This window comes from Somniosus microcephalus, chromosome 13 (genome assembly GCF_052327205.1).
Source record: "Somniosus microcephalus isolate GS21.2 chromosome 13, FLI_Smic_1.0, whole genome shotgun sequence".
NCBI classification, from domain to species: Eukaryota; Metazoa; Chordata; class Chondrichthyes; order Squaliformes; family Somniosidae; genus Somniosus; species Somniosus microcephalus.
In genome coordinates this window covers 198,031,408-198,057,032 of record NC_140999.1, presented here as the reverse complement: position 1 = coordinate 198,057,032, position 25,625 = coordinate 198,031,408, and the positions used below count along the sequence as shown (strand labels likewise).

Genomic DNA, 25,625 nt, shown 5'->3' with positions numbered 1-25,625 from the left:
AGATAAGGGAGCGAAGGGTTATGGGGAGCAAGCAGGGAAGTGGCTTTGAGCCCAAGATCAGCCATGATCTTATTGAATGGCGGAGCAGGCTCGAGGGGCTAAGTGGCCTATTCCTGCTCCTATTTCTTATGTTCTCTGAGTGAAGAAATTTCTCCGCATCTCAGACATAAATGGCCTACCCCGTATCCTGATACTGTGACCCCTTGTTCTAGACCACCCAGCCAGGGGAAACATCCTCCCTGCATCCAGTCTGTCTAGCCATGTCAGAATTTAAACATTTCAATGAGATCCCCTCTCATTCTTCTAAATTTTAGTGAATACAGGCCTAGTCGACCCAATCTCTCCTCATACGACAGTCCTGCCATCCCAGGAATCAGTCTGGTGAACCTTTGCTACACTCCCTCTATGGTAAGTATATCCTTTCTTAGGTAAGGAGACCAAAACTGTACGCAGTACTCCAGGTATGGCCTCACCAAGGCCCTGTATAACTGTAGTAAGACATCCTTGCTCCTGTACTCAAATCCTCTTGCAATGAAGGCCAACATACCATTTGCCTTCCTAACTGCTTGCTGCACCTGCATGTTTGCTTTCAGTGACTGGTGTACAAGGACACCCAAGTCCCTTTGTACATCAACATTTCCCAATCTATCACCATTTAAATAATACTCTGCCTTTCTGTTTTTCCTTCCGAAGTGGATAACTTCACATTTATCCACGGTATACTGCATCTGCCATGTATTTGCCCACTTTAAATCGCCTTGAAGCCTCTTTGCATCCTCCTCACAACTCACAATCCCACCTAGTTTCGTGTCGTCAGCAAACTTGGAAATATTACATTTGGTTCCCTCAACCAAATCATTGATATATATTGGCCCAGAAATTAGTGTCCCAACGCGCGAGTAAGCACCGTGTACTCACGCGCGGGACCGATGGAAGTGCCAGTTTTCTGCATGCGCGGGAAACCGGCATTTCCGAACCTCTGAACCAAGGGGTTCAGAGGTCGAACGCGTGCGTGCAGGAGTCTGCGCGTGCGCACTGAACTTCCTTTTTTTTTACAGGGTTGCCCGTGCGTGATAAAAGCAGACGTAAGGACTTAATTTTAAAAGGCAAGTGGTCTATTAATTAAAGTTAGAATTTTTTTTCCACAGGTTTATTATTTTTAAAGACTTTACAGTAAGGTAAGTGTATTTTTAGACCCGATTTAAAAAAAATATTTTTTCAAAAATTTGAATAATTGTTTAAAATAGTTTTTTAAAGTTATTAATAGTTCATTTAATTAGTGGGATTTAAAAAAAAAACTTTTATTTGAAGTTTAAGTACTGTTTTAGGCGCCCGGAGTTTTCATGAGTTTGACAGTTCTTACTATCAAACTCATGAATGAACTTTTGCATCCTCCTATTGGTTGCCCAGTGCTCACGTGATCCCAGCCGGCGCATCGTACTAACTGTGCCGCTGGATCACGCAAGCACAGCGTGCCGGGAGCTGAACCGGGCCACTGACAGGAAATCCACGCAGGGCCAGGCTTCAACTGTCGGCGCGCTATGTAAGTGTAGGTCAGGGGCTTGCACCCGCGGGAAGCCCCCGACACCAATTTCTGGGCCATTGTGAATAGCTGGGGCCCAAGCACCGATCCCTGCAGTATCCCACTAGTCACCGCCTGCCCCCCTTTCATAAATCCATGTTGACTTTGTCTAATCCCGTTTATATTTTCTAAGTGTCCTGTTATCACATCCTTTATAATAGATTAGCATTTTCCCTACTACTGATGTTAGGCTAACCGGTCTGTAGTTCCCTGTTTTCTCTCTCCCTTTTTTAAATAGTGGGGTTACATTTGCCACCCTCCAATCTGTAGGAACTGTTCCATAATCTATAGAATTTTGGAAGATGACAACCAATGCATCCACTATTTCCATGGCTACCTCTTTTAGTACTCTGGGATGCAGATTATCAGGCCCTGGGGATTTATCGGCTTTCAGTCCCATTAATTTCTCCAGCACTATTTTTTTACTAATACTAATTTCCTTTAATTCCTCCTTCTCACTGGACCCTTGGTTCCCTAGCATTTCTGGGAAGTTATTTGTGTCCCCTTCCGCGAAGGCAGAACTAAAGTATTTGTTTAATTGCTCGGCCATTTCCTTGTTCCCCATTATAAATTCTCCCGCTTCTGACTGTAAGGGACCTACATTTGTCTTCACTAATCTTTTTCTTTTTACATACTTGTAGAAGTTTTTACAATCCGCTTTTATGTTCCTTGCAAGTTTACCCTCATACTCTATTTTTCTCCTCTTAATCAATCTCTTGGTCCTTTTTTGCTGAATTCTAAACTGCTCCCAATCCTCAGGCTTGCTACTTTTTCTGGCAACTTTATATGACTCCTCTTTGGATCTAATACTATCCTTAATTTCTTTTGTTAGCCATGGTTGGGCCGCTTTTCCTTTTGTGTTTTTGCACCAGAAAGGAATGTATAACTGTTGCAATTCATGCATTCGTTCCTTAAATGTTAACCATTGCCTGTCCACCGTCATGCCTGTTAATGAAGTTCCCCAATCTATCATAGCCAACTTCCTCCTCACACCTTCGTAGTTTCCTTTGTTTAGATTTAGGACCCTAGTTTCAGATTTGACGACTTCACTTTCCATCTTAATGAAGAATTCTATCATATTATGGTCACTCTTCCCTAAAGGACCTCGCACAACAAGATTATTAATTAACCCCTTCTCATTGCACAATACCCAATCTAGGATAGCCTGTTCCCTAGTTGGCTCCTCAACGTACTGGTCTAAAAAAAACCATCTCGTACACACTCCAGGAATTCATTCTCCACAGTATTATTACTAATTTGGTTTGGCCAATCTATATGTAAATTAAAGTCACCCATGATTACTGTAGTACCCTTGTTACATGCATCTCTAATTTCCTGTTTGATGCCATCCCCTATATTACCACTACTGTTTGAAGGTTTATAGACAACACCCATCAATGTTTTCTGCCCCTTGGTGCTTCTTAGCTCCACCCAGACTGATTCTTGATCTTCTTGATTTTTATTTTCTGAGCCAATATCCTTTCTCACTATTGCTCTGATTTAATCTTTTACTAACAACGCCACCCCACCTCCTGTTCCTTTCTGCCTGTCCTTCCTAAATATCGAATATCCTTGGATATTCAGCTCCCAGCCTCAGTCACCCTGCAGCCATGTCTCCGTAATCGCAATTATATCATATCCATTTACATCTATTTGCGCTGTTAATTCGTCTACCTTATTACGAATACTTCGTGCATTCAGATACAGTGCCTTTAGATTTGTCTTTTTAACATTTTTAGACATCTTAACATTTTTTTGTACTATGGCCCTATTTGTCTTACCATTTGTTCTTACCCGGACCCTATTTGTTGGTGCCCTCCTTTGTTTGTACGCTCTGTCCCTTCCTGACACAATCTGGTTATCCTTACCCCAATCACTTTCCTGCACTGCTTCCTTGTCTTTTCTCTTTAGCATTCTAGATTTCTCTCCACTGGGACCCTCCCCTTCCTTATTTAGGTTAAAACCCTATCTACCTCCCTAGTTTGGGTTCGAGTACAGGAACAAGGATGTCTTGCTGCAGTTGTACAGGGCCTTGGTGAGACCACATCTTGAGTATTGTGTGCAGTTTTGGTCGCCTTATCTGAGGAAGGATGTTCTTGCCGTGGAAGGAGTGCAGCGAAGATTCACCAGACTGATACCTGGGATGGCAGGAATGACGTATGAGGAGAGATTGGGTCGATTGGGCTTGTACTCGCTGGAGTTTAGAAGAATGAGAGGGGATCTCATTGAAACTTCTAAAGTTCTAACAGGACTGGACAGACTAGATGCAGGAAGGATGTTCCCGATGGTTGGGGAGTCCAGAACCAGGGGTCACAGTCTAAGGATAAGGGGTAAGCCATTTCGGACAGAGATGAGGAGGAATTTCTTCACCCAGAGAGTGGTGAACCTGTGGAATTCTCTACCACAGAAGGCAGTAGAGGCCAGTTCATTAAATATATTCAAGAAGGAGTTGGATATATTTCTTAAGGCTAAAGGGATCAAGGAATAAGGGGAGAAAGCAGGGACCGGGTACTGAATTTGGATGATCAGCCATGATCGCATTGAATGGCGGAGCAGGCTCGAGGGGCCGAATGGCCTACTCCTGCTCCTATCTTCTATGTTTCTATGTAGTTATTCGATTCGCTAGACCTCTGGTCCCAGCATGGTTCAGGTGTAGTCCGTCCCAATGGAACAGCTCTCTCTTTCCCCAGTACTGGTGCCAGTGCCCCACGAATCGAAACCCACTTCTCCCACACCAATCTTTGAGCCATGCATTCATCTCCCTGATTCTATTGACCCTATGCCAATTTGCTTTTGGCTCAGGTAATAATCCAGAGATTACTATCTTTGTGGTTCTGATTTTTAATTTAGTCCCGAGCTGCTCATACTCTCTCCGCAGAACCTCTTTCTTAGTCCTACCTATGTCGTTGGTACCTATGTGGACCACAACGACGGGGTCCTCCCCCTCCCACTCCAAGTTCTTCTCCAGCCCGGAGGAGATGTTAAATGAGGTGGTCGCTGCTTTTACTGTTAATGGAAAGGGTGACACTAGGGGGTAAAGCAGACACTCCCACACTGGGACTCCTGTGGCCCTCCTGAGTGAGATCACCAGCAGTATGAAATGGGAGCAATTGGCCCAAGAGTGACTCCGCCCAATCCCTTACAGCCAACAGAGAGACAGCATCACTTCCGCTAATCTAGGGTGGCTTTAAACCAAGTAACAGGATGGTGTCAAACCCACTGCCTCACTGGACCCCTTCGCAAACAGTTTAAACTCTTTGGGGGGCATTTTAACTTTTGGGTGATAGCAAATCAGCTCGGCCGATGGAGACTGTCGCTCAATCTGTTGTCGGCTGATTCTCACCGACGATAAAAGTTAAAATGACTCCCTCAGTAAACCAGGTCGTGACTATTTACTGTGAGACGCACAGCAATTAAAGGGTCATGTCCACTGGCGGTGGGGCAATTAAAGGGTCATGTCCACTGGCGGTGGGGCAATTAAAGGGTCATGTCCACTGGTAATGGGGCAATTAAAGGGTCATGTCCACTGGCGGTGGGGCAATTAAAGGGTCATGTCCACTGGTGGTGGGGCAATTAAAGGGTCATGTCCACTGGTAATGGGGCAATTAAAGGGTCATGTCCACTGGCGGTGGGGCAATTAAAGGGTCATGTCCACTGGCGATGGGCCATGGGCAGCCCTTGTGTCTTACCGCCTGTAGCTGAAGGGACAAGTCGTTCTTCTCTTGGATCAGGCTGACTTGCTTCTCCTCCAGGTCCTTGCGCTTGGCCTCCGACTTTACTAGGGCCTCCTTCAATTTCAGGAATTCATCCTTCATGTTTGCCATCTCCTTCTCACTCTCAGCGCTCTTCAGCAGAGGTTTAATCTTGAAGTAGAGCTTCATCCAGGACCAATTCTTCACTGCATTGAAAGCGCGAATGTTCCATTGGATGATGAGCAACGCATCTCTGGTTCCAAAAAAAGTTATGAATACAAATTATTTTTTTTGGCATAGCCTTAATCCATTTTCCCTTATCCAGTACTTAATGGGAATTGTCCCTTAATCCAGCTCAATGCTTTCAGTAAGATTGTGCATTTGTTTTTTTTATATATTATTCATTCTCGAGATGTGGGCGTCACTGGCAAGGCCGGCATTCTTTGCCCAGATCTCGTTTGGGTTTATTAAACAACCGAACGGCTTGTTTGGCCACTTCAGGGGCAGTTAAGAGTCAATCGCATTGCTGTGGGCCTGGAGTCACATATAGGCCAGACCGGGTAAGGATGGCAGATTTCCTTCCCTAAAGGACATTAGTTTTTACAACAGTGCAACAGCTTCATGGTCACTTTTACAGATACCAGCCTTTTAAAACTGAATTCATTCTCAAGCTTCCCCATGGTGGGATTTGAACTCACGTTCTCTGGATTACTGGTCCAGTAACAAAGCCCATACACTACCCTACCCCGATAACGAAGGGAATTGACAAAGCTGGTCACTATAACAAAGGGTTCAGGTCTCGGAGACATACAGATAGTGAAGGGTGCCAACAGGAACAGTTTTAGATTTCCACGTTGGGTAGGAGTGGTGAAGTGAAGACCCAGCCAACCATCTGTCCACTGTCATGGCAGTGATAGGGGAGAGCTGCCGAGCTTCACCCAGTTAGAACCAGTTGGTTGAGACATGTGACCTATTAGGATGAACACTTTCCATGTAATTAAATGTGTGTCTGCCTCACTTCCAACATTCTCAGCGAGAGCTGATATTTACCGCCTTTCGATGATCTTCTGATACTCGATTCTCATCATTCGGCCTCGGGACCGAGCCTGGATCATAGTCAGAATCTTCGCCAATCGCTCGTCTCGCATTTCTTCCAGCAGACCCAGCAAGCCGGCCTTGAAGAACACCTGATTCATGAAGGAAGGGACACAGTTCAGGAGCAGACAGGACAGGGCATTCCGCCGGTCATGGCAAGCAGGATTATAACCTAGCACAAGACGGGGGGTGGCATTAGAACAGGTGAGAGCAGGAAGTGGGGAGAGGAAGCTAAGGGAAAGATTTTAGATTAGAATTATAGAATAGAAAGAAATGAAAATAAAAGAGGGGCAGAAAGAGAATCAGAAGGAAAGAGGTGCAAGGATGGGCCCAGATAAATGCCTCATTTTATTGATTTGTATATAAAGAATTACAGTTAAGAATTAATATTCCACCAGTAAAGCTATTTCCAATGTTAGAGCCGATTTATTTGTGTAATATAGAGAGAGAAAACAGGGAACTACAGACCAGTTAGCCTGCCATCAGTAGCAGGGAAAATGTTAGAATCTATTATTAAGGACGTGGTAACGGGGCACTTAGAAAATAATAATAGGATTGGGCAGAGTCAACACGGATTTATGAAAGGGAAATTGTGTTTGACAAATCTGTTAGAGTTTGTTGAAGTTGTAACTAGCAGAATAGATAAGGGGGAACCAGTGGATGTGGTGTATTTGGATTTTCAAAGGCATTCAATAAGGTCCCGCATAAGAGATTAGCGTGTAAAGTTAAGGCACATGGGATTGGGGGCAAGGTATTGACTTGGATAGAGAACTGGTTGGCAGACAGAAAGCAAAGAGTTGGAATAAACGGGTCTTTTTCAGGATGGCAGGCAGTGACTAGTGGGGTACCGCAGGGATCGGTCCTTGGACCCCAGCTATTCACAATATATATTAATGATCTAGACGAGGGAACTAGATGTAATGGCCTAGAAATTCAGTGGGCTGCGCCACCGGTTAGCGCCCAAAGAGGGCACTCAGTGGCTTTAGCGCCACTGGCCACACCTCCCGCGATATTTAGTGGGGCGCTAATGGCGGCGTTAGCCTGTAGTGCTGCGCCGCCACCGATGACGTCATTGGTGTGCGCAGCGCCCCGCTCCCGCCCCGATCACCATATTTGGTCGCGCCCGCCTCTTTAACGCCGGTCGCAAATCGCGACCGGTTCACAGGGCCTACCTGTGGCGGTAGTGGCGCAAATTAAGGTGGAGGTGTGGGGCGGCCGCTTTTTTGGCGGCTGCCTGCCCGCACCTCCGTCCCCGGCCTCCTAAACCCCACCCCCGCGGCATTGCCGGCTGTTTCCCGAGAGCCCGGCACTTCTCCTTGGTGCCGGGCTCATTTGCCGGCACTCGCGAGCGGGGCTCGCGCTGTTGCAGGCACCTCCCCCTTAACAGTGGGAGGAAGGCTTGCAGTACCGCAGCGTGCCGTGCCGCAGTGTGTGGCGCTGCGGCACGTTGCGCTGCGATAATCAGTTTCAGCGCCCCAAGCGGGACGCGGGGAGCCTCGAGTAGCGGCCCGCTTCCGTTTGGGGCGCTGAAACTGAATATCGGGATGGCGCTAGTGGCTCCGCTCGCAGCGGTAATTCCGGCGCCCAGGCGAGCTTGGCGCCCCAAACTGCGCCCAACTGAATTTCTAGGCCATAATCTCCAAGTTTGCAGACGACACAAAGCTGGGTGGGCGTGTGTGCTGTGAGGAGGATGCCAAGAAACTCCAGGATGATTTGGACAGGTTGGGTGATTGGGCAGAAGCATGGCAGATGCAATATAACGTGGATAAATGCGAGGTTATCCACTTTGGTGTCAAAAACAGGAACGCAGATTATTATCTGAATGGCAATAGATTGGGAGAAGGGGAAGTGCAACGAGACCTAGGTGTCCTTGTGCACCAGTCGCTGAAGGTAAGCATGCAGGTGCAGCAGGTGGTTAAGAAGGCAAATGGTATGTTGGCCTTTGTAGCGAGAGGGTTTGAGTACAGGAACAAGGATGTCTTGCTGCAGTTGTACAGGGCCTTGGTGAGACCACATCTTGAGTATTGTGTGCAGTTTTGGTCGCCTTATCTGAGGAAAGATGTTCTTGCCATGGAGGGAGTTCAGCGAAGATTCACCAGGCTGATACCTGGGATGGCAGGAATGACGTATGAGGAGAGATTGTGTCGATTGGGCTTATACTCGCTGGAGTTTTAAAGAATGAGAGGGGATCTCATTGAAACTTATAAAATTCTGACAGGACTGGACAGACTAGATGCAGGAAGGATGTTCCCAATGGTCGGGGAGTCCAGAACCAGGGGTCACAGTCTAAGGATAAGGGGTAAGCCATTTAGGACAGAAATGAGGAGGAGTTTCTTCACATAGAGAGTGGTGAACCTGTGGAATTCTCTGCCACAGAAGGCAGTAGAGGCCAATTCATTAAATATATTCAAGAAGGAGTTGGATATATTTCTTAAGGCTAAAAGGATCAAGGGGTATGGGGAGAAAGCAGGGGCAGGGTACTGAATTTGGATGATCAGTCATGATCTCATTGAATGGCGGAGCAGGCTCGAGGGGCCGAATGGCCTACTCCTGCTCCTATCTTCTATGTTTCTATGTGCCACACAAGAGGTTATTACACAAAATTAGGGCTCATGGGACTGGGGGTAATATACTAGCATGGATTGAGGATTGGTTAATGGACAGAGGGTGGTGAATCTTTGGAATTCTGTACCCCAGAGGGCTGTGGAGGCTCAGTCGTTGAGTATATTCAAGACAGAGATCGATAGATTTTTGAATATTAAGGAAATCGGATATGGGGATAGTTCCGGGAAGTGGAGTTGAGGTAGGTGATCAGTCATGATCTTATTGAATGGTGGAGCAGGTTCGAGGGGCCGAATGGCCGACTCCTGCTCCTATTTCTTATGTTCATATATCAGCCCAGGGAGACGGGAATATTCCGACCATGTGGTCAATGGTTAAGAGCTGTTTCTGGTATAAAGGCGTGTTCTCCTTACCTTAGTGTGACCAAACTTGTACTGAGTGTGGTCGATATCGAGAGACCCCAACAATTTCTCTGTTGCTTTTCTGCTGTCAACGAACTTATCTTCAGGAACAGCACTTGGGTTGAGAATACGATAGCTGTAAATATAGAAAGGTTGAAACAATCTGCTTCCTCTGCACATTATGGCAAGAATCCAGGCTGGTGCACCGGGACTGGACTCTCCAATACACCAAACACACCAAACAATGGGATCGGAATCATGTAAATAATGTCTTTACATCTCAAAGCATGTCACACACTGGATTACTCTGGAGTGTAGCAACTGTTGATATGTTGGACACTCACCGGGGCGAGGAATAGCCAGGCAGTGTTTGGTGGAAGAATGTTGCTCTGTATTTTTCCAGTAGGTCCGTGGGATCTTTAACATCCCAGGAACAGGCAGACAGGAGCTCAACGTCACAGCCCAGCCGAGAGGGGACCTCCCGTAATGCAGCACGTTTTAGTGAACTGCAGAGTTAGCCTAGTATATCTGGGGTGGAGGGGGTGCGATGGAGGGGAGGGGGAGGGGGCGGGATGGAGGGGGTGGGGGGAGGGGGTGAGGGGAAGGGGTGGAGGGGGCGTGGTGGAGGGTGTGATGTGGAGGGGGTGCGGTGCAGGGGGCGGGGTGCAGGGGGCGGGGTGCAGGGGGTGGGGTGGTGGAGGGTGTGATGTGGAGGGGGTGCGGTGCAGGGGGCGGGGTGCAGGGGGTGGGGTGGAGGGTGTGATGTGGAGGGGGCGGGGTGCAGGGGGTGCGGTGGAGGGTGTGATGTGGAGGGGGTGCGGTGCAGGGGGCGGGGTGCAGGGGGCGGGGTGCAGGGGGTGGGGTGGTGGAGGGTGTGATGTGGAGGGGGTGCGGTGCAGGGGGCGGGGTGCAGGGGGTGTGGTGGAGGGTGTGATGTGGAGGGGGTGCGGTGCAGGGGGCGGGGTGCAGGGGGTGCGGTGGAGGGTGTGATGTGGAGGGGGTGCGGTGGAGGGGGCGGGGTGCAGGTGGTGGGGTGGTGGGGGCGCGGTGGAGGGTGGATGGGGTGCTGTGGAGGGGGTGCGGTGGAGGGGGCGGGGTGCAGGGGGCGTGGTGGAGGGTGTGATGTGGAGGGGGTGCGGTGGAGGGGGCGGGGTGGTGGGGGCGTGGTGGAGGGTGTGATGTGGAGGGGGTGCGGTGCAGGGGGCGGGGTGCAGGGGGTGCGGTGGAGGGTGTGATGTGGAGGGGGTGCGGTGCAGGGGGCGGGGTGCAGGGGGTGCGGTGGAGGGTGTGATGTGGAGGGGGTGCGGTGCAGGGGGCGGGGTGCAGGGGGTGCGGTGGAGGGTGTGATGTGGAGGGGGTGCGGTGCAGGGGGCGGGGTGCAGGGGGCGGGGTGCAGGGGGTGGGGTGGTGGAGGGTGTGATGTGGAGGGGGTGCGGTGCAGGGGGCGGGGTGCAGGGGGTGTGGTGGAGGGTGTGATGTGGAGGGGGTGCGGTGCAGGGGGCGGGGTGCAGGGGGTGGGGTGGAGGGTGTGATGTGGAGGGGGTGCGGTGGAGGGGGCGGGGTGCAGGGGGTGGGGTGGTGGGGGCGTGGTGGAGGGTGTGATGTGGAGGGGGTGCGGTGCAGGGGGCGGGGTGCAGGGGGTGCGGTGGAGGGGGTGATGTGGAGGGGGTGCGGTGCAGGGGGCGGGGTGCAGGGGGTGCGGTGGAGGGTGTGATGTGGAGGGGGTGCGGTGGAGGGGGCGGGGTGCAGGGGGTGGGGTGGTGGGGGCGCGGTGGAGGGTGGATGGGGTGCTGTGGAGGGGGTGCGGTGGAGGGGGCGGGGTGCAGGGGGCGTGGTGGAGGGTGTGATGTGGAGGGGGTGCGGTGGAGGGGGCGGGGTGCAGGGGGCGGGGTGGTGGGGGCGTGGTGGAGGGTGTGATGTGGAGGGGGTGCGGTGCAGGGGGCGGGGTGCAGGGGGTGCGGTGGAGGGTGTGATGTGGAGGGGGTGCGGTGCAGGGGGCGGGGTGCAGGGGGTGCGGTGGAGGGTGTGATGTGGAGGGGGTGCGGTGGAGGGGGCGGGGTGCAGGTGGTGGGGTGGTGGGGGCGCGGTGGAGGGTGGATGGGGTGCTGTGGAGGGGGTGCGGTGCAGGGGGCGGGGTGCAGGGGGTGCGGTGGAGGGTGTGATGTGGAGGGGGTGCGGTGGAGGGGGCGGGGTGCAGGGGGCGGGGTGGTGGGGGCGTGGTGGAGGGTGTGATGTGGAGGGGGTGCGGTGCAGGGGGCGGGGTGCAGGGGGTGCGGTGGAGGGTGTGATGTGGAGGGGGTGCGGTGCAGGGGGCGGGGTGCAGGGGGTGCGGTGGAGGGTGTGATGTGGAGGGGGTGCGGTGCAGGGGGCGGGGTGCAGGGGGTGCGGTGGAGGGTGTGATGTGGAGGGGGTGCGGTGGAGGGGGCGGGGTGCAGGTGGTGGGGTGGTGGGGGCGCGGTGGAGGGTGCAGGGGGCGTGGTGGAGGGTGGATGGGGTGCTGTGGAGGGGGTGCGGTGGAGGGGGCGGGGTGCAGGGGGCGGGGTGCAGGGGGCGTGGTGGAGGGGGCGGGTTGGAGGGTGTGATGTGGAGGGGGTGCGGTGCAGGGGGCGGGGTGCAGGGGGTGGGGTGCAGGGGGTGCGGTGGAGGGTGCAGGGGGCGTGGTGGAGGGTGGATGGGGTGCTGTGGAGGGGGTGCGGTGGAGGGGGCGGGGTGCAGGGGGCGTGGTGGAGGGGGCGTGGTGGAGGGTGTGATGTGGAGGGGGTGCGGTGCAGGGGGCGGGGTGCAGGGGGTGGGGTGCAGGGGGTGCGGTGGAGGGTGCAGGGGGCGGGGTGCAGGGGGCGTGGTGGAGGGTGTGATGTGGAGGGGGTGCGGTGCAGGGGGCGGGGTGCAGGGGGTGCGGTGGAGGGTGTGATGTGGAGGGGGTGCGGTGGAGGGGGCGGGGTGCAGGTGGTGGGGTGGTGGGGGCGCGGTGGAGGGTGCAGGGGGCGTGGTGGAGGGTGGATGGGGTGCTGTGGAGGGGGTGCGGTGGAGGGGGCGGGGTGCAGGGGGCGGGGTGCAGGGGGCGTGGTGGAGGGGGCGGGTTGGAGGGTGTGATGTGGAGGGGGCGGGGTACAGTGGAGGGGGTGGGGGCAGGGTGGAGGGGGCCCAGAAGCGGTGTTATAACAAAGCTTCTTTTCATAAGCCCTCGGCAGTTTTACTAACTCCCGTTGCTCAGTGTAGTGATTTCAGAATCCTTGTCCTTGTCCACAGGTCCCTCACTCCACCCTCCGCTATTGGTTACTTTGCCCCTTCTCTTCCCCCATATCAGATTTCAGCTATCATACCCCATAACTTCATCACTTCCCTCCTGTCGAACCTCTTTGACCCCAACCCTGATCTTCGACCCCAACCCTGATCTTCGACCCTCACTGTGCAGCCTCTCCTCTGATGCCCTTGAGATTGTCGACATGTTAAAGGTGCAGCCTGTTGTTTCAATGATTTGAGTCACTGCATTTACTTGCAGCAGAGTTGCCGCCGACCCTTTCATTCGGAGGGTGTGAAGTTTGACAGGTCTGCCATCAGATGTCACTGTTGCACTCTGTGACTTTCCTCTCGCTGTTTTAATGTAGTGGCTCCCTCACTATTTTTAAACGGGCTATTGACATTTAAAATAACACGCTGAGTATTGACCTGCCCTTATTCATTAATTTGTTAAAAATAGAACAAAGAAATATTTCTACAATCCTGACATTAAGGCCAAACTCCCTCGGTGGCTCCACTGGACTAGTGCTCTGCGGGATCCCAATCAGCTGTGTCGGGGGAGGGTCTGGGGAAGCGGCTCCTTACGTAGGGCGATCTCTCTCCCCGAACCCTAAAGAGCCCAGCGAATGTCTGTACACAGAGTGAGATGGCTGGAATTAACCTCTGGTGCGACACAAGTGGGCCCACAGGGGGGATAAGCCAGGCTACAGGTGGGTAAATTTAAGCAAAGCAGGGCACACTGGCAGGGATACATATAGAATCACAGAATGGTTACAGCACAGAAGGAGGCCATTCGGCCTGTCGAGCCCGTGCCGGCTCTCTGTAAGAGCACTTCAGCTAGTCCCACTCCCCCGCCCTTTCCCCGTAGCCCTGCAAATTTTTTTACTTCAGGTACTTATCCAATTCCCTTTTGAAAGCCACGATTGAATCTGCCTCCACCGCCCTTTCAGGCAGCGCATTCCAGATCATAACCACTCGCTGCGTAAAAAGTTTTTCCTCATGTCGCCTTTGGTTCTTCTACAAATCACCTTAAATCTGTGTCCTCTGATTCTCGACCCTTCCGCCAATGGGAACAGTTTCTCTCTCTCTGTCCAGACCCCTCATGATTTTGAACACCTCCATCAAATCTCCTCTCAACCTTCTCTGCTCCAAGGAGAACAACTCCAGCTTCTCCAGTCTATCCACGTAACTGAAGTCCCTCATCCCTGGAACCATTCTTGTAAATCTTTTCTGCACCCTCTCTAAGGCCTTCACATCCTTCCTAAGGTGCGGTGCCCAGAATTGGACACAATGCTCCAGTTGAGGCCGAACCAGTTTTTATAAAAGTTCATCATAACTTCCTTGCTTTTGTACTCTATGCCTCTATTTATGAAGCCCAGGATCCTGTATGCTTTTTAACCACTTTCCCAACCTGCCCTGACACCTTCAACGATTTGTGCACACATACCCCCGGTCTCTCAGCTCATGCACCCCCTTTAGAATTGTACCCTTTAGTTTATATTTCCTCTCTTAATTCTTTCTTCCAAAATGTATCACTTCGCACATTTCTGCGTTAATTTCATCTGCCACGTGTCCACCCATTCCACCAGCCTGTCTATGTCCTCTTGAAGTCTATCACTATCCTCCTCACTGTTCACTATACTTCCAAGTTTTGTGTCATCTGCAAATTTTTGAAATTGTGCCCTGTACACCCAAGTCTAAGTCATTAATATATTAATATATTTCAAGAAAAGCAGTGTTCCTAGTACCGACCCCTGGGGAACCCCATTGTGTACCTTCCTCCAGTCTGAAAAACAACCAATCCATGCTGCCACTGTCCCTTTTATTCCATGGGCTTCAACTTTGCTGGCAAGCCTATTATGTGGCACTTTATCAAACGCCTTTTGGAAATCCATATACACCACATCAACCACATTGTCCTCATTAACCCTCGCTGTTACCTCATCAAAAAACTCAATCAAGTTAGTTAAACACGATTTGCCTTTAATAAATCCGTGCTGGCTTTCCTTAATTAATCCACACTTGTTCAAGTGACTGTTAACTTTGTCCCCGATTATCGTTTCTAAAAGCTTCCCCACTACCGAGGTTAAACTGACTGGCCTGTAGTTGCTGGGTTTATTTTTACACCTTTTTTGAACAATGGTGTAACATTTGCAATTCTCCAGTCCTCTGGCACCACGCCCATATCTAAGGAGGATTGGAAGATTATGGCCAGTACCTCCGCAACTTCCACCTTTACTTCCCTCAGCATCCTAGGATGCATCCCATCCGGTCCTGGTGTTTTATAAGTACAGACAGCCTTTCTAGTACTTCCTCTTTTATCAATTTTGATCCCATCCAGTATCTCAACTACCTCCTCCTTCACTATGACTTTGGCAGCATCTTCTTCCTTGGTAAAGACAGATGCAAAGTACTCATTTAGTATCTCAGCCATGCCCACTGCCTCTATGTGTAGATCTCCATTTTGGTCCCTAATCGCCCTCCCTCCGCCTCTTACGACCTGTTTACTATTTATATGCCTATAGAAGACTTTTGGATTCCCTTTATATTAGCTGCTAATCTATTCTCATACTCTCTCTTTGCCCATCTTATTTCCTTTTTCACTTCCCCTCTGAACTTTCTATATTCAGCCTGGTTCTCACTTGTATTCTCAACCTGACATCTTGTCCTCACTTGTATTCTCAACCTGACATCTTGTCATATGCCCCGTTTTTCTGCTTCATCTTACTCTCTGGGCTGGAATTTACGAACCTCGGCAGGTCCGTGGCGGGTGACGTCGGTGGCGGGTCCCGACCCTGCTGCTATCTCCATCCCGGTCTCTGAAATGAATTTAACATGATTGGGCTTGTTAAGCCCGCCCAGCGCGTTTCCCAGCCAATTAGAGGAAGCGGGTCTGGTGAAGTCATCAGCCGGTTTCCTTAAAGGGACCATGGCCAAATTTATTTTGACATGTGTGCTGTCTGTGCTACAGCATTGAGGTGCTGCAAACACTGACAAGCGCTGCACAGAGGTGCAGGGCTGCACCCAGGCTCTCCCATGACTCCCTCCATAAGCTTACCACACAGGGAGGTCCTTTCCCCAGGAGATCAACACAGCCTGGTTGCACATTGCAGAGGAGGGCACAAGCAGGGATGTGGTCAGGAGGACCTTTGTGCAGTGGTGCAAGCCTTTCAATGATCTTAGTAGATCATGAAACGTTAGTACAAAGCCACACTCAACCTCATCCTGCTGTGCCTCTCATCACATCCCCATCACTCTGCCTCCCCTACCCTACTCCTACACATCCTTACTCACACCCACTTACCTTGCACCTGCACCCATCCCTCTCTATCTACATTATCACTTCCCCATCTCACCAGCTACCCCTCTCACTCACCCTCATCCTAGTGCAATCATACCAACTAACAACACACAAGGGTAGGCACTTGGGTGTTTTAGCCAATGTTCATGTAAAGTTTCTGTTAATGTGTTGTCAAACATTGAAACCTTTATTTTCAACACTTTGCGTTCTTAGACAGATTGGTGTGCAACTTTGGAAGTGGCTTAGTGAGTTGCAGTGAATGGCGAGATCTAACGGTACCCCCCGCAATGGTGATGAGTGTGAAAGGAATGGCTTGGGCATTGTAGGGATGCTTTATGGTGTTGGTTTGGGGTGGTGCCAATCTGGCGCATCATGTGCAGTCAGGGTGTACAGCATCAAGTGAAGTAAATCTGGCCATGGTGAGGCCATCCCTGGCCTCCCGGGCAGCAATGTGGTCGGGTGCTGATGCTGTGTCCTGTGCAGCATCAGGTGATTGCGGAGAAGGCCGGTGTTGTTGTTGGTGATGCTGGTGTGTGGGCTGATCGTGGTGGGATTCTGAGGACCAAGGGGAGCATTTCAAGGGCATCCATGCTGCTGAAATAGATGGAAGGTGAAGTACAGATGACAGAAGCGATCTGTCAATGGTGGGAGAGGTAATGAGGTCAGACTGGATAGAGACTTGTGTAAAGACTTGCAGCATCCTGAATCTGTTGTGGAAATGCAGTTTAGAGACGCTAGTGGTTAAGGGAAATCGTGTTTGACAAATTTACTAGAGTTCTTTGAGGATTTAACGATCAGGGTGGATAAAGGGGAACCAGTAGATGTAGTGTATTTGGATTTCCAGAAGGCATTCGATAAGGTGCCACATAAAAGGTTACTGCACAAGATAAGAGCTCATGGGGTTGGGGGTAATATATTAGCATGGATAGAGGATTGGCTAACTAACAGAAAACAGAGAGTCGGGATAAATGGGTCATTTTCAGGTTAACAAACTGTAACTAGTGAGTGGGCAAAAATTTGGCAGATGGAATATAATGTGGGAAAATGCGAGGTTATCCACTTTGGTAGGAAAAATAAAAAAGCAAATGATTATTTAAATGGAGACGACAAAGTGCTGCGGTACAGAGGGATCTGGGGGTCCTCGTACATGAAACACAAAAAGTTACCATGCAGGTACAGCAAGTAATTAGGAAGGCAAATGGAATGTTGGCCTTTATTGCAAAGGGAATGGAGTATAAAAGTAGGTAAGTCCTGCTACAACTGTACAGGGTGTTGGTGAGACCACACCTGGAGTACTGCGTACAGTTTTGGTCTCCTTATTTAAGGAGGGATATACTTGCATTGGAGGCAGTTCAGAGAAGGTTCACGAGGTTGATTCCGGAGATGAAGGGGTTGTCTTAGGAAGAAAGGTTGAGCAGGTTGGGCCTATATTCATTGGAGTTTAGAAGAATGAGAGGTGATCTTATTGAAACATTCTGAGGGGGCTTGACAAGGTAGATGCAAGGAGGATGTTTCCCCTCGTGGGGGAATCTGGAACCGGGGGGCTGTTTCAGGATAAGGGATCGCCCATTTAAAATGGAAATGAGGAGGAATTTCTTCTCTGAGGGTTGTGAATCTTTGGAATTCTCTGCCCCAGAGAGCTGTGGAGGCGGAGTCATTGAATATATTCAAGGCGGAGATAGACAGATATTTGAGCTACAGGGGAGTCGAGGGTTATGGGGAGCGGGCGGGAAAGTCGAGTTGAGGCCAAGATCAGATCAGCCATGATCTTATTGAATGATAGAGCAGGCTCGAGGGGCCGAATGACCTACTCCTGTTCCTATTTCTTATGTTCTTATAAGGGAACATTTCTCAATCAGCTGGGAGCTTTGACTTGACATTTGAAGCTATCAGCTGATTCATTGGCCACTGATCTCCCGCCTCAGCTTCACAGACGAGGTCCAGGCACAACATGAAACCGGTGGGCACCCTGTCAAATCCAAAAAGCTGGGGGAAAAACATTGATAAGTGGCTGTAAACAAGCCACTAATTATTTTAATTGCCCCCCCGCTCCCCCCGCTGCTGCGTGTCGGGTCTGCTCAGCGCTGACAGACCCAACATTTGGTAAAGGCGTGTGGCGGCGGGTTCACAGTGGGTCCCAACCCGCTGAGGAAAACAAAACTTTCCCACCGACCCGCCAACAATCGTGTCCGCTGACCCCACTGCAAAATCCAGCCCTCTATCTCTTTCGTCATCCAGGGAGCTCTGGTTTTGGTTGCCTCACCTTTCCCCCTCGTGGGAATGTACCTCGGCTGTACCCGAACCATCTCCTCTTTAAAGGCAGTCCATTGTTCCATTACAGTTTTGCCTGCCAATCTTTGATTCCAATTTACCCGGGCCAGATCCATTCTCATCCCACTGAAATTGGCCTTCCTCCAATTAAGTATTTTTACTCTAGATTGCTCCCTGTCCTTTTCCATAGCTAATCCAAACCTAATGATACTATGATCCCTGCTCCCTTAAGTGTTCCCCTACTGATACTTGCTCCACTTGACCCACCACATTCCCCAGAACCAGATCCAGCAATGCCTCCTTCCTCGTTGGGCCAGAAACATACTGATCAAGAAAGTTCTCCTGAACACACTCAGAAATTCTTCCCCCTCTCTGCCCTTTACACTATTACTATCTCAGTCTATATTAGGATAGTTGAAGTCCCCCATTATCACTGCTCTATAGTTCTTGCACCTCTCTGTAATTTCCCTGCAAATTTGCTCCTCGATATTCTTCTCACTAGCTGGCGACCTATAGAATACACCTAGTAATGTAATGGCACCTCTATTATTTCTTAATTCTAACCAAATAGATTCAGTCCTTGACCCCTCCAGGACATCCTCTCTCTCCAGCACTGTAATATTCTCCTTAATACTGCCACTTAACACTGGAGAGGTACCACCAATGCTGCCTCCGCAAGATCCTGCAAATCCATTGGCAGGATAGGTGCACCAACGTCAGTGTTCTCGCTCAAGCCAGCATCGAAGCTTTGACCACGCTCGATCAGTTCCGATGGACGGGTCACATTGTCCGCATGCCCAATACGAGACTCCCAAAACAAGCGCTCTACTCGGAGCTCCAGCACGACAAGAGTGCCCCAGGTGGGCAGAGGAAACGCTTCAAGGACACCCTTAAAGCCTCCTTGAAAAAGTGTAACATCCCCACCGACACCTGGGAATCCCTGGCCCAAGACCGCACAAAGTGGAGGAGAAGCATCCGGGAAGGTGCCGAACACCTCGAGTCTCTTCGCCGGGAGCAAGCGGAAGCCAAGCGCAAGGAGCGCACGTCAGCCCAAGCACCCCACCCACCCGCCCCTTCAACCACCGTCTGCCCCACCTGTGACAGAGACTGTAGGTCCCGCATTGGACTCATCAGTCACCTGCGAACTCATTTTTAATGTGGAAGCAAGTCATCCTCGGTTCCGAGGGACTGCCTAAGAAGAAGAAGAAGAATACTGCCACCCCACATCCTTTCTTTCCTTCCTTATCTTTCCTGAACACCTTATATCCAGGAATATTTAGTGCCCAATCCTGCCCTTTTTGAGCCAGGTTTCCGTTATCACCACGACATCATATTCCCACGTGTCTATTTGCACCTGCAGCTCACCAACCTTATTTACCACACTTTGTGCATTCACACACATGCACTATAAACCTATCTTAGACCTTCTTGCATTTTCTCTTAGTCTGACCCCACCTAATACTGTACTATTTCTTACTCTATCTGCCTCTCCCAATCCTTTGTGCACCTTGTTTCTCCTTTCTAATGCTACATCCTGGTGCCCATCCCCCTGCTAAATTAGCTACACTGGTGGGATTACACTGGCAGGGATACAGGGGGGCACAGCGTGAGGGGCGCTGTCTGCGATATTTTGATGTGCACTGGCAGAGCTGGACAAGCCTCTCTGTGGATTTAGGAATGGCTCCAATGTTTCAGCTCCAGTCCTGAATCCTTACCCCAACACCTGAGAACTGGGCAACACTTCACTTCTCCCCTTCCCTTCCTTTTATAATCTTCAGGTTTATGGCCACCTACCCGCTACTACTCAATTTATCTTGTCCGTTGTGTCCTGGTGATCTCCCTGTGCTGACGTTTAACCCAAGTTTCTCAATAAACAAATCTCAGTTTTTCATAATCTCTTCTGTTCACCCCTGCATTAAGCTCGGAGTAGTGAAGAGTTCGGGAACACTAATCATGGTTAATCTCGACTCTTGTTTTGGCCCTGGGAATCTGTAGCCATTTCCCACTGTTGTGTGGAGGATTTACAAAGTTTATGTTTGGAAGGTTCTCCTGGATACCATTTCCCGCTGGATCATCCTTGGCCGTGTCACAGGAGCAGGAGTCGGCTGTGCAGCCCCTGGAGCCTGGAGCCTGCTCCGCCATTCACCAAGAGTCACTCAGTAACTTTCTGTCCAGCTCCAACTGGCTGCACGAATGAGTGATGGATTTAAATCTGCACTGCACTCGCCATGGTGAGATCCCACGTTGGATGTCTCTGTGGCAGCTTAACCTTTCTCACAGGATGAGGGGCAAACGGTTGAGTTTCAGGAATTCTCTTTGTTTTGTTTTAAGGAGCCATTTGACTCTAGGAGGTTAAATGATACTACCCCTGGGAGGGTCAACAGGCCACAGCCAGGCTGACCTTGACTGGCCCCCCAGGGACAAAGGTGAAAAGGAGGTGGTGCAAAAATGCCCCTCCCCCGGGATTAAAACGGTCATTTTCAGCTGAAATTAAAGGACACGCCCTGGTTATGGCTCTTGTGCCAGTGTGAACAACCAAGTAGTGATCAGCGAGTGCACAAAAGGCAAACACAATCGGCATGGTATTTTATATTGTGGGCAGAGGCCTTACTGTGGTTATTTGAGGGGGTCAAAGTTCAACACATGGACAGACCGGACCATGTGCTTTTGTGGTCAATTCTTACCGCTGCTTGAAGTCTGCGTAGAGCACTCTGTTCGGGAAGCCTTTACGGCAAATACGGATTCCTTCAAGCACACCATTACAACGGAGCTGGTGCAGAACCTGGAATGGGTCCATCGCACCTGGAAAATGGAGAACACTTAATTACCAGCCAGCAAGGGCCAAGCATCAGAATGGCCATACCTACCCTTAACCAGAGTCTCACCATCAGGACCCTTAACCAGAGTCTCACTGCCAGGACCCGTTAAACTGGGGCCTTTCTAGCAGGGTGCCTGTGAGCAGAGAGTATCGCTCCCAGGGACACTTTGAAGAGTGATTGTGTGGAGTGAAGAGTTGGACCTCAGACCAGACTGATGGGTTGAAAGTTTACTCTGCACACATGGCACAAGTTGTCACAGCATTGATGATCTCACTCATAGGCTAGAAGGATTGCATTTCTATAGCGCCTTTCACGACCTCAGGACATCCCAGAACGGTTTACAGCCAATGAAATACTTTAGAAGTGTAGTCACTGTTGTAATGTAGGAAACACAACAGTCAAAATGTGCACAGCAAGATCCTGCAAACAGCAAGAGATAATCTGTTTTTTTAGTGATGTTGGTTGAGGGATAAATATTGGCCAGGACACCGGGGAGAACTCCCCTGATCTAGTTCAGGAGCGGGGCGCTTGCCTGAGCCTGTTGCTGAGGCATGTTGTTGGGCTGAAGTGGAGAATGCTCTTCATTGTGTTTAGTTCATAACTAACTTGAGGATTGGGAGGGGGAAAGGTAACTTGTGTGTGGAAAATGTTCCATTGATCAGTATGTGGGCAAGAAATCTCCTCCCACACCCACACACACAAATATATTTAAAGGATAGTTAGCGGAGCACTCCCAACAACAGGACAGCCTGTGTCATGCTGGAGTATTCTTGGGATCAGTATTACACATTGACTGAGCTCAGATCTCCACCTGAACAGTCACCTCCTGGAAACGACACCAGGGTGGCTGGAGCCAAGTACCTGGAGTCTTGGTTTCGTTGGGAATGATGCAGCGCACAAAGTGAGGCTGGGTCGATCGCAAGTTGGCCATCAGCTTGTTGAGGTTCTCCTGTGGTGATGAAAGAAGAAGTTTGTTACTCCAGGCGGCTTCTTCAAGGTTGGCATCGGAATTTGCTGAATAATTCTATTGCTAACAATCTGCCCTTCACACAAAAACAAACTAATAATTAAAGTTACCCTTTCCCTTCCATCCCAACCGCCAGCCCCTGTCCCTAACTCATGCTGAGGTTGTGAGGTCACCGGAAGCCTGTGTGAGCACTGAATGTAGATCCCCTTCGGTTAATAGGGGATCCCCTTCGGTTAATAGGGGATCCTCTCTGGTTAATAGGGGATCCCCTTCGGTTAATAGGGGATCCCCTCCGGTTAATAGGGGATCCCCTTCGGTTAATAGGGGATCCCCTTCGGTTAATAGGGGATCTCCTTCGGTTAATAGGGGATCCTCTCCGGTTACTAGGGGATCCCCTTTGGTTAATAGGGGATCCCCTTCGGTTAATAGGGGATCCTCTCCGGTTAATAGGGGATCTCCTTCGGTTAATAGGGGATCTCCTTCGGTTAATAGGGGATCCTCTCCGGTTACTAGGGGATCCCCTTTGGTTAATAGGGGATCCTCTCCGGTTACTAGGGATCCTCTCCGGTTAATAGGGATCCTCTCCAGTTAATAGGGGATCTCCTTCGGTTAATAGGGGATCTCCGGTTAATAGGGGATCCCCTTCGGTTAATAGGGGATCCCCTTCGGTTAATAGGAGATCCCCTTTGGTTAATAGGGGATCTCTGGTTAATAGGGGATCCCCTCTGGTTAATAGGGGATCCCCTTCGGTTAATAGGGGATCCCCTTCGGTTAATAGGGGATCCCCTCTGGTTAATAGGGGATACCCTTCGGTTAATAGGGGATCCTCTCTGGTTAATAGGGGATCCTCTCTGGTTAATAGGGGATCCTTTGCAGTTGAGCGACTGATATTGTAGTTCTCTTTCTCTTTTCCTGGTGAGAGTGTGCAGTTGTTCAGAGCGATGTTAATGGCGAAGGGATATGAATGTTTGGGATGACGCTGTGTTTATTTCCCATCAGGACTTATCCAGCTGTCGTTCTTTTTCGAAACTTACCACATTCTACTCTTCAGCAGATAGTGAGTGGAAAGATAGCACAGACTTAAAGTGATGTTCATTCATAAATTAGCTAAACATCACTGCAAGTCTTAACTACCTTGATCTCATTGTCGGGTCAGAAAGAAATCACAAGGTCAGTTCGGATGAAGGAGGCTTTTGGGCCATTTCATCTCATCCATCCGGAATCCCAACATTCCCACTGAGCCAAACTGCCTCCGAGAAGCCTTAGCAAATGGTTAAGAATGGGATCATCTATTAAAAAGTATAACCCCTCTCTTCTGCCTTGGAATCCTCACGTGTGGTCACCCTGTTTAAAGTATGGTATCTGCTACCTGATCCATCTTTGATGGCGGGGTGGGGAGAGAGATGGGGGTCAGGAGTGGCAGAGCTAGTGGCTGTGTGTGGGTGCCAGCCAATGTGATGATTCTTAGTTATTGAGCACCTGGGGAAAGGATTTTATTTTAATTGTGAAGAGACCCATTCACTATAAATAACTCTTCACAGTCACAGAGGGCACTGCACTGTTATTCCAGCTCAGGGCTCTGGCCCTTGAAGGCAAGGCAGGTTGAGGGTGTGAAGATCTCCTGTCTCTGCCCACTGTCAGGATGGGATTATAAATAAATCTGGGCCAATCTCAACCCAGTAGTTAGTTGACCTGAATGTAGAGTTTACAACTACCTATAACTTGGCACAAATTTGCACTAAATAAACAATCTCACTTGGCGAGGACTGGTGTGGGAAATGGAATGTGATGCCAGCACCGTAAGAGGTGCTGGGTTTAAGGCACATTATTTGAGCAGGATACAGGGAGCTTTACTGTGTATCTAACCACGCTAAAGCTGACCTGGCCGTGCTTGGGGTGCCCACAGTGGTTCTATTTTCCGGTGTCAATATCCTTTGCCTTGATGGGAACTAAAATTCAAATAAGCATGAAAGAACAAGGAGAGAGGCTTATTGGGATTGACTGAGGGCAGTTTCAGGCACTTTGATTAGGTTACTGGTAATGTTATGGCTCTCTCCAATTCTTCAATTATATCCTGCTCTATCCAGGTTCTTTTTGTAGTATCTCGGTTTTTAAGGATTAAAAAGTACAAAATATAATGGTGTGTGTTCCAAGGCTCTAAAACATTGAGTGATTCCATTTCACCCTCTGCCTCGTACAGTCACTAATCAGGAGAATTCGGGCAGTTTTTGTACAGTAAAATTTCAAGTATCCAATAATTTGAATTAAGAAATGTGAATAACAGAGTAACATGGGAATCCAGAGCTTAAAAAATTGAAATATTAGATCATTTGAATGAAGTGACTGTTGAATCAAGAGGCAGTACAGATCCATCACTAATGGTTGCTGAATTATACAATCAGTTTGCATTTTTAAAATATCAAACTATTAATGATGCTTCACAATTTCAATCAGTGGATTTTTGTCTCCAACTATTTGAGTGGATATTGAAATTCAAACTGTCCTATTGATGGCCGGGCCACTTCCTACCAGTTTAAGATATTTCAGGCGGAGCGATCTTGAATGAAACTCCATCCGATTGTTGATATTGGTGCAGGCACTCTGAGTGAAGGAATCTGCATCTCAGCCCATGGAGTGTGTCGGAGGGAGAGATTACAATTGGCCGACATTTGAGGGAAGCGGGGTGTGTACAAGAGGCCAGTTCGAAGCTGGATTGTAAGCGGAGTTGAATCTTACTTTATGTAGCTGGGAGACAGTCTGGAAAGACGCAGCTTTCTTCCGCTTTTCCTTTGCCCCGGACTTGCTCTGCTCCTGGGCTGGAATGAAAGGAGAAAAGTGAAAAATAAAATATTCATGATATGAGAATGGGTGGGTACAGCCACTTACAGCAAGAAGCGCACCCCAGGAAATCCCCGTGTGTGAGGAGTCGGCAGGAGATCGAGTTACTGGTTTAAGAGGCAGGAAGGCCAGACTGGGACAGTGGGGCCAGACTGGGACAGTGGGGCCAGACTGGGACAGTGGGGCCAGACTGGGACAGTGGGGCCAGACTGGGACAGTGGGGCCAGACTGGGACAGTGGGGCCAGACTGGGACAGTGGGGGCAGACTGGGACAGTGGGGGCAGACTGGGACAGTGAGGGCAGACTGGGACAGTGAGGGCAGACTGGGACAGTGGGGCCAGACTGGGACAGTGAGGGCAGACTGGGACAGTGAGGGCAGACTGGGACAGTGAGGGCAGACTGGGACAGTGAGGGCAGACTGGGACAGTGAGGGCAGACTGGGACAGTGAGGGCAGACTGGGACAGTGAGGGCAGACTGGGACAGTGAGGGCAGACTGGGACAGTGGGGCCAGACTGGGACAGTGAGGGCAGACTGGGACAGTGAGGGCAGACTGGGACAGTGAGGGCAGACTGGGACAGTGGGGCCAGACTGGGACAGTGGGGCCAGAGTGGGACAGTGAGGCCGGAGCTGGGACAGTGGGGGCAGACTGGGACAGTGAGGGCAGACTGGGACAGTGAGGGCAGAGTGGGGCCAGAGTGGGACAGTGGGGCCAGACTGGGACAGTTGGGACAGTGGGGCCGGAGTTGGGACAGTGAGGCCGGAGCTGGGACAGTGAGGCTCTGTCTTAAACCTGAACTGAAAGTGTTTAATATTGACTCTGGGTTAAAATATTCGGAATTTTTAATCTCTCACTTCC

The 25,625-nt window shown here is 50.2% G+C and overlaps 1 protein-coding gene across 2 annotated transcripts in view; it reads right to left on the bottom strand.

The window, feature by feature from the left end:
• The window catches only part of LOC147108966 (myosin-7-like), a 145,063-nt gene that overhangs the window by 62,201 nt on the left and 57,237 nt on the right, over nucleotides 1-25,625 (bottom strand). For both annotated transcript variants that reach the window (XM_086005960.1, XM_086005961.1), the window contains 6 exons: nucleotides 24,667-24,746; nucleotides 21,825-21,912; nucleotides 20,829-20,946; nucleotides 9,345-9,468; nucleotides 6,325-6,461; nucleotides 5,272-5,527 (listed from right to left, as the gene is read on the bottom strand). In XM_086005960.1, the coding sequence (XP_085862086.1) occupies nucleotides 5,272-5,527; nucleotides 6,325-6,461; nucleotides 9,345-9,468; nucleotides 20,829-20,946; nucleotides 21,825-21,912; nucleotides 24,667-24,746 (803 nt within the window). The remainder of the gene's footprint in view (nucleotides 1-5,271; nucleotides 5,528-6,324; nucleotides 6,462-9,344; nucleotides 9,469-20,828; nucleotides 20,947-21,824; nucleotides 21,913-24,666; nucleotides 24,747-25,625) is intronic.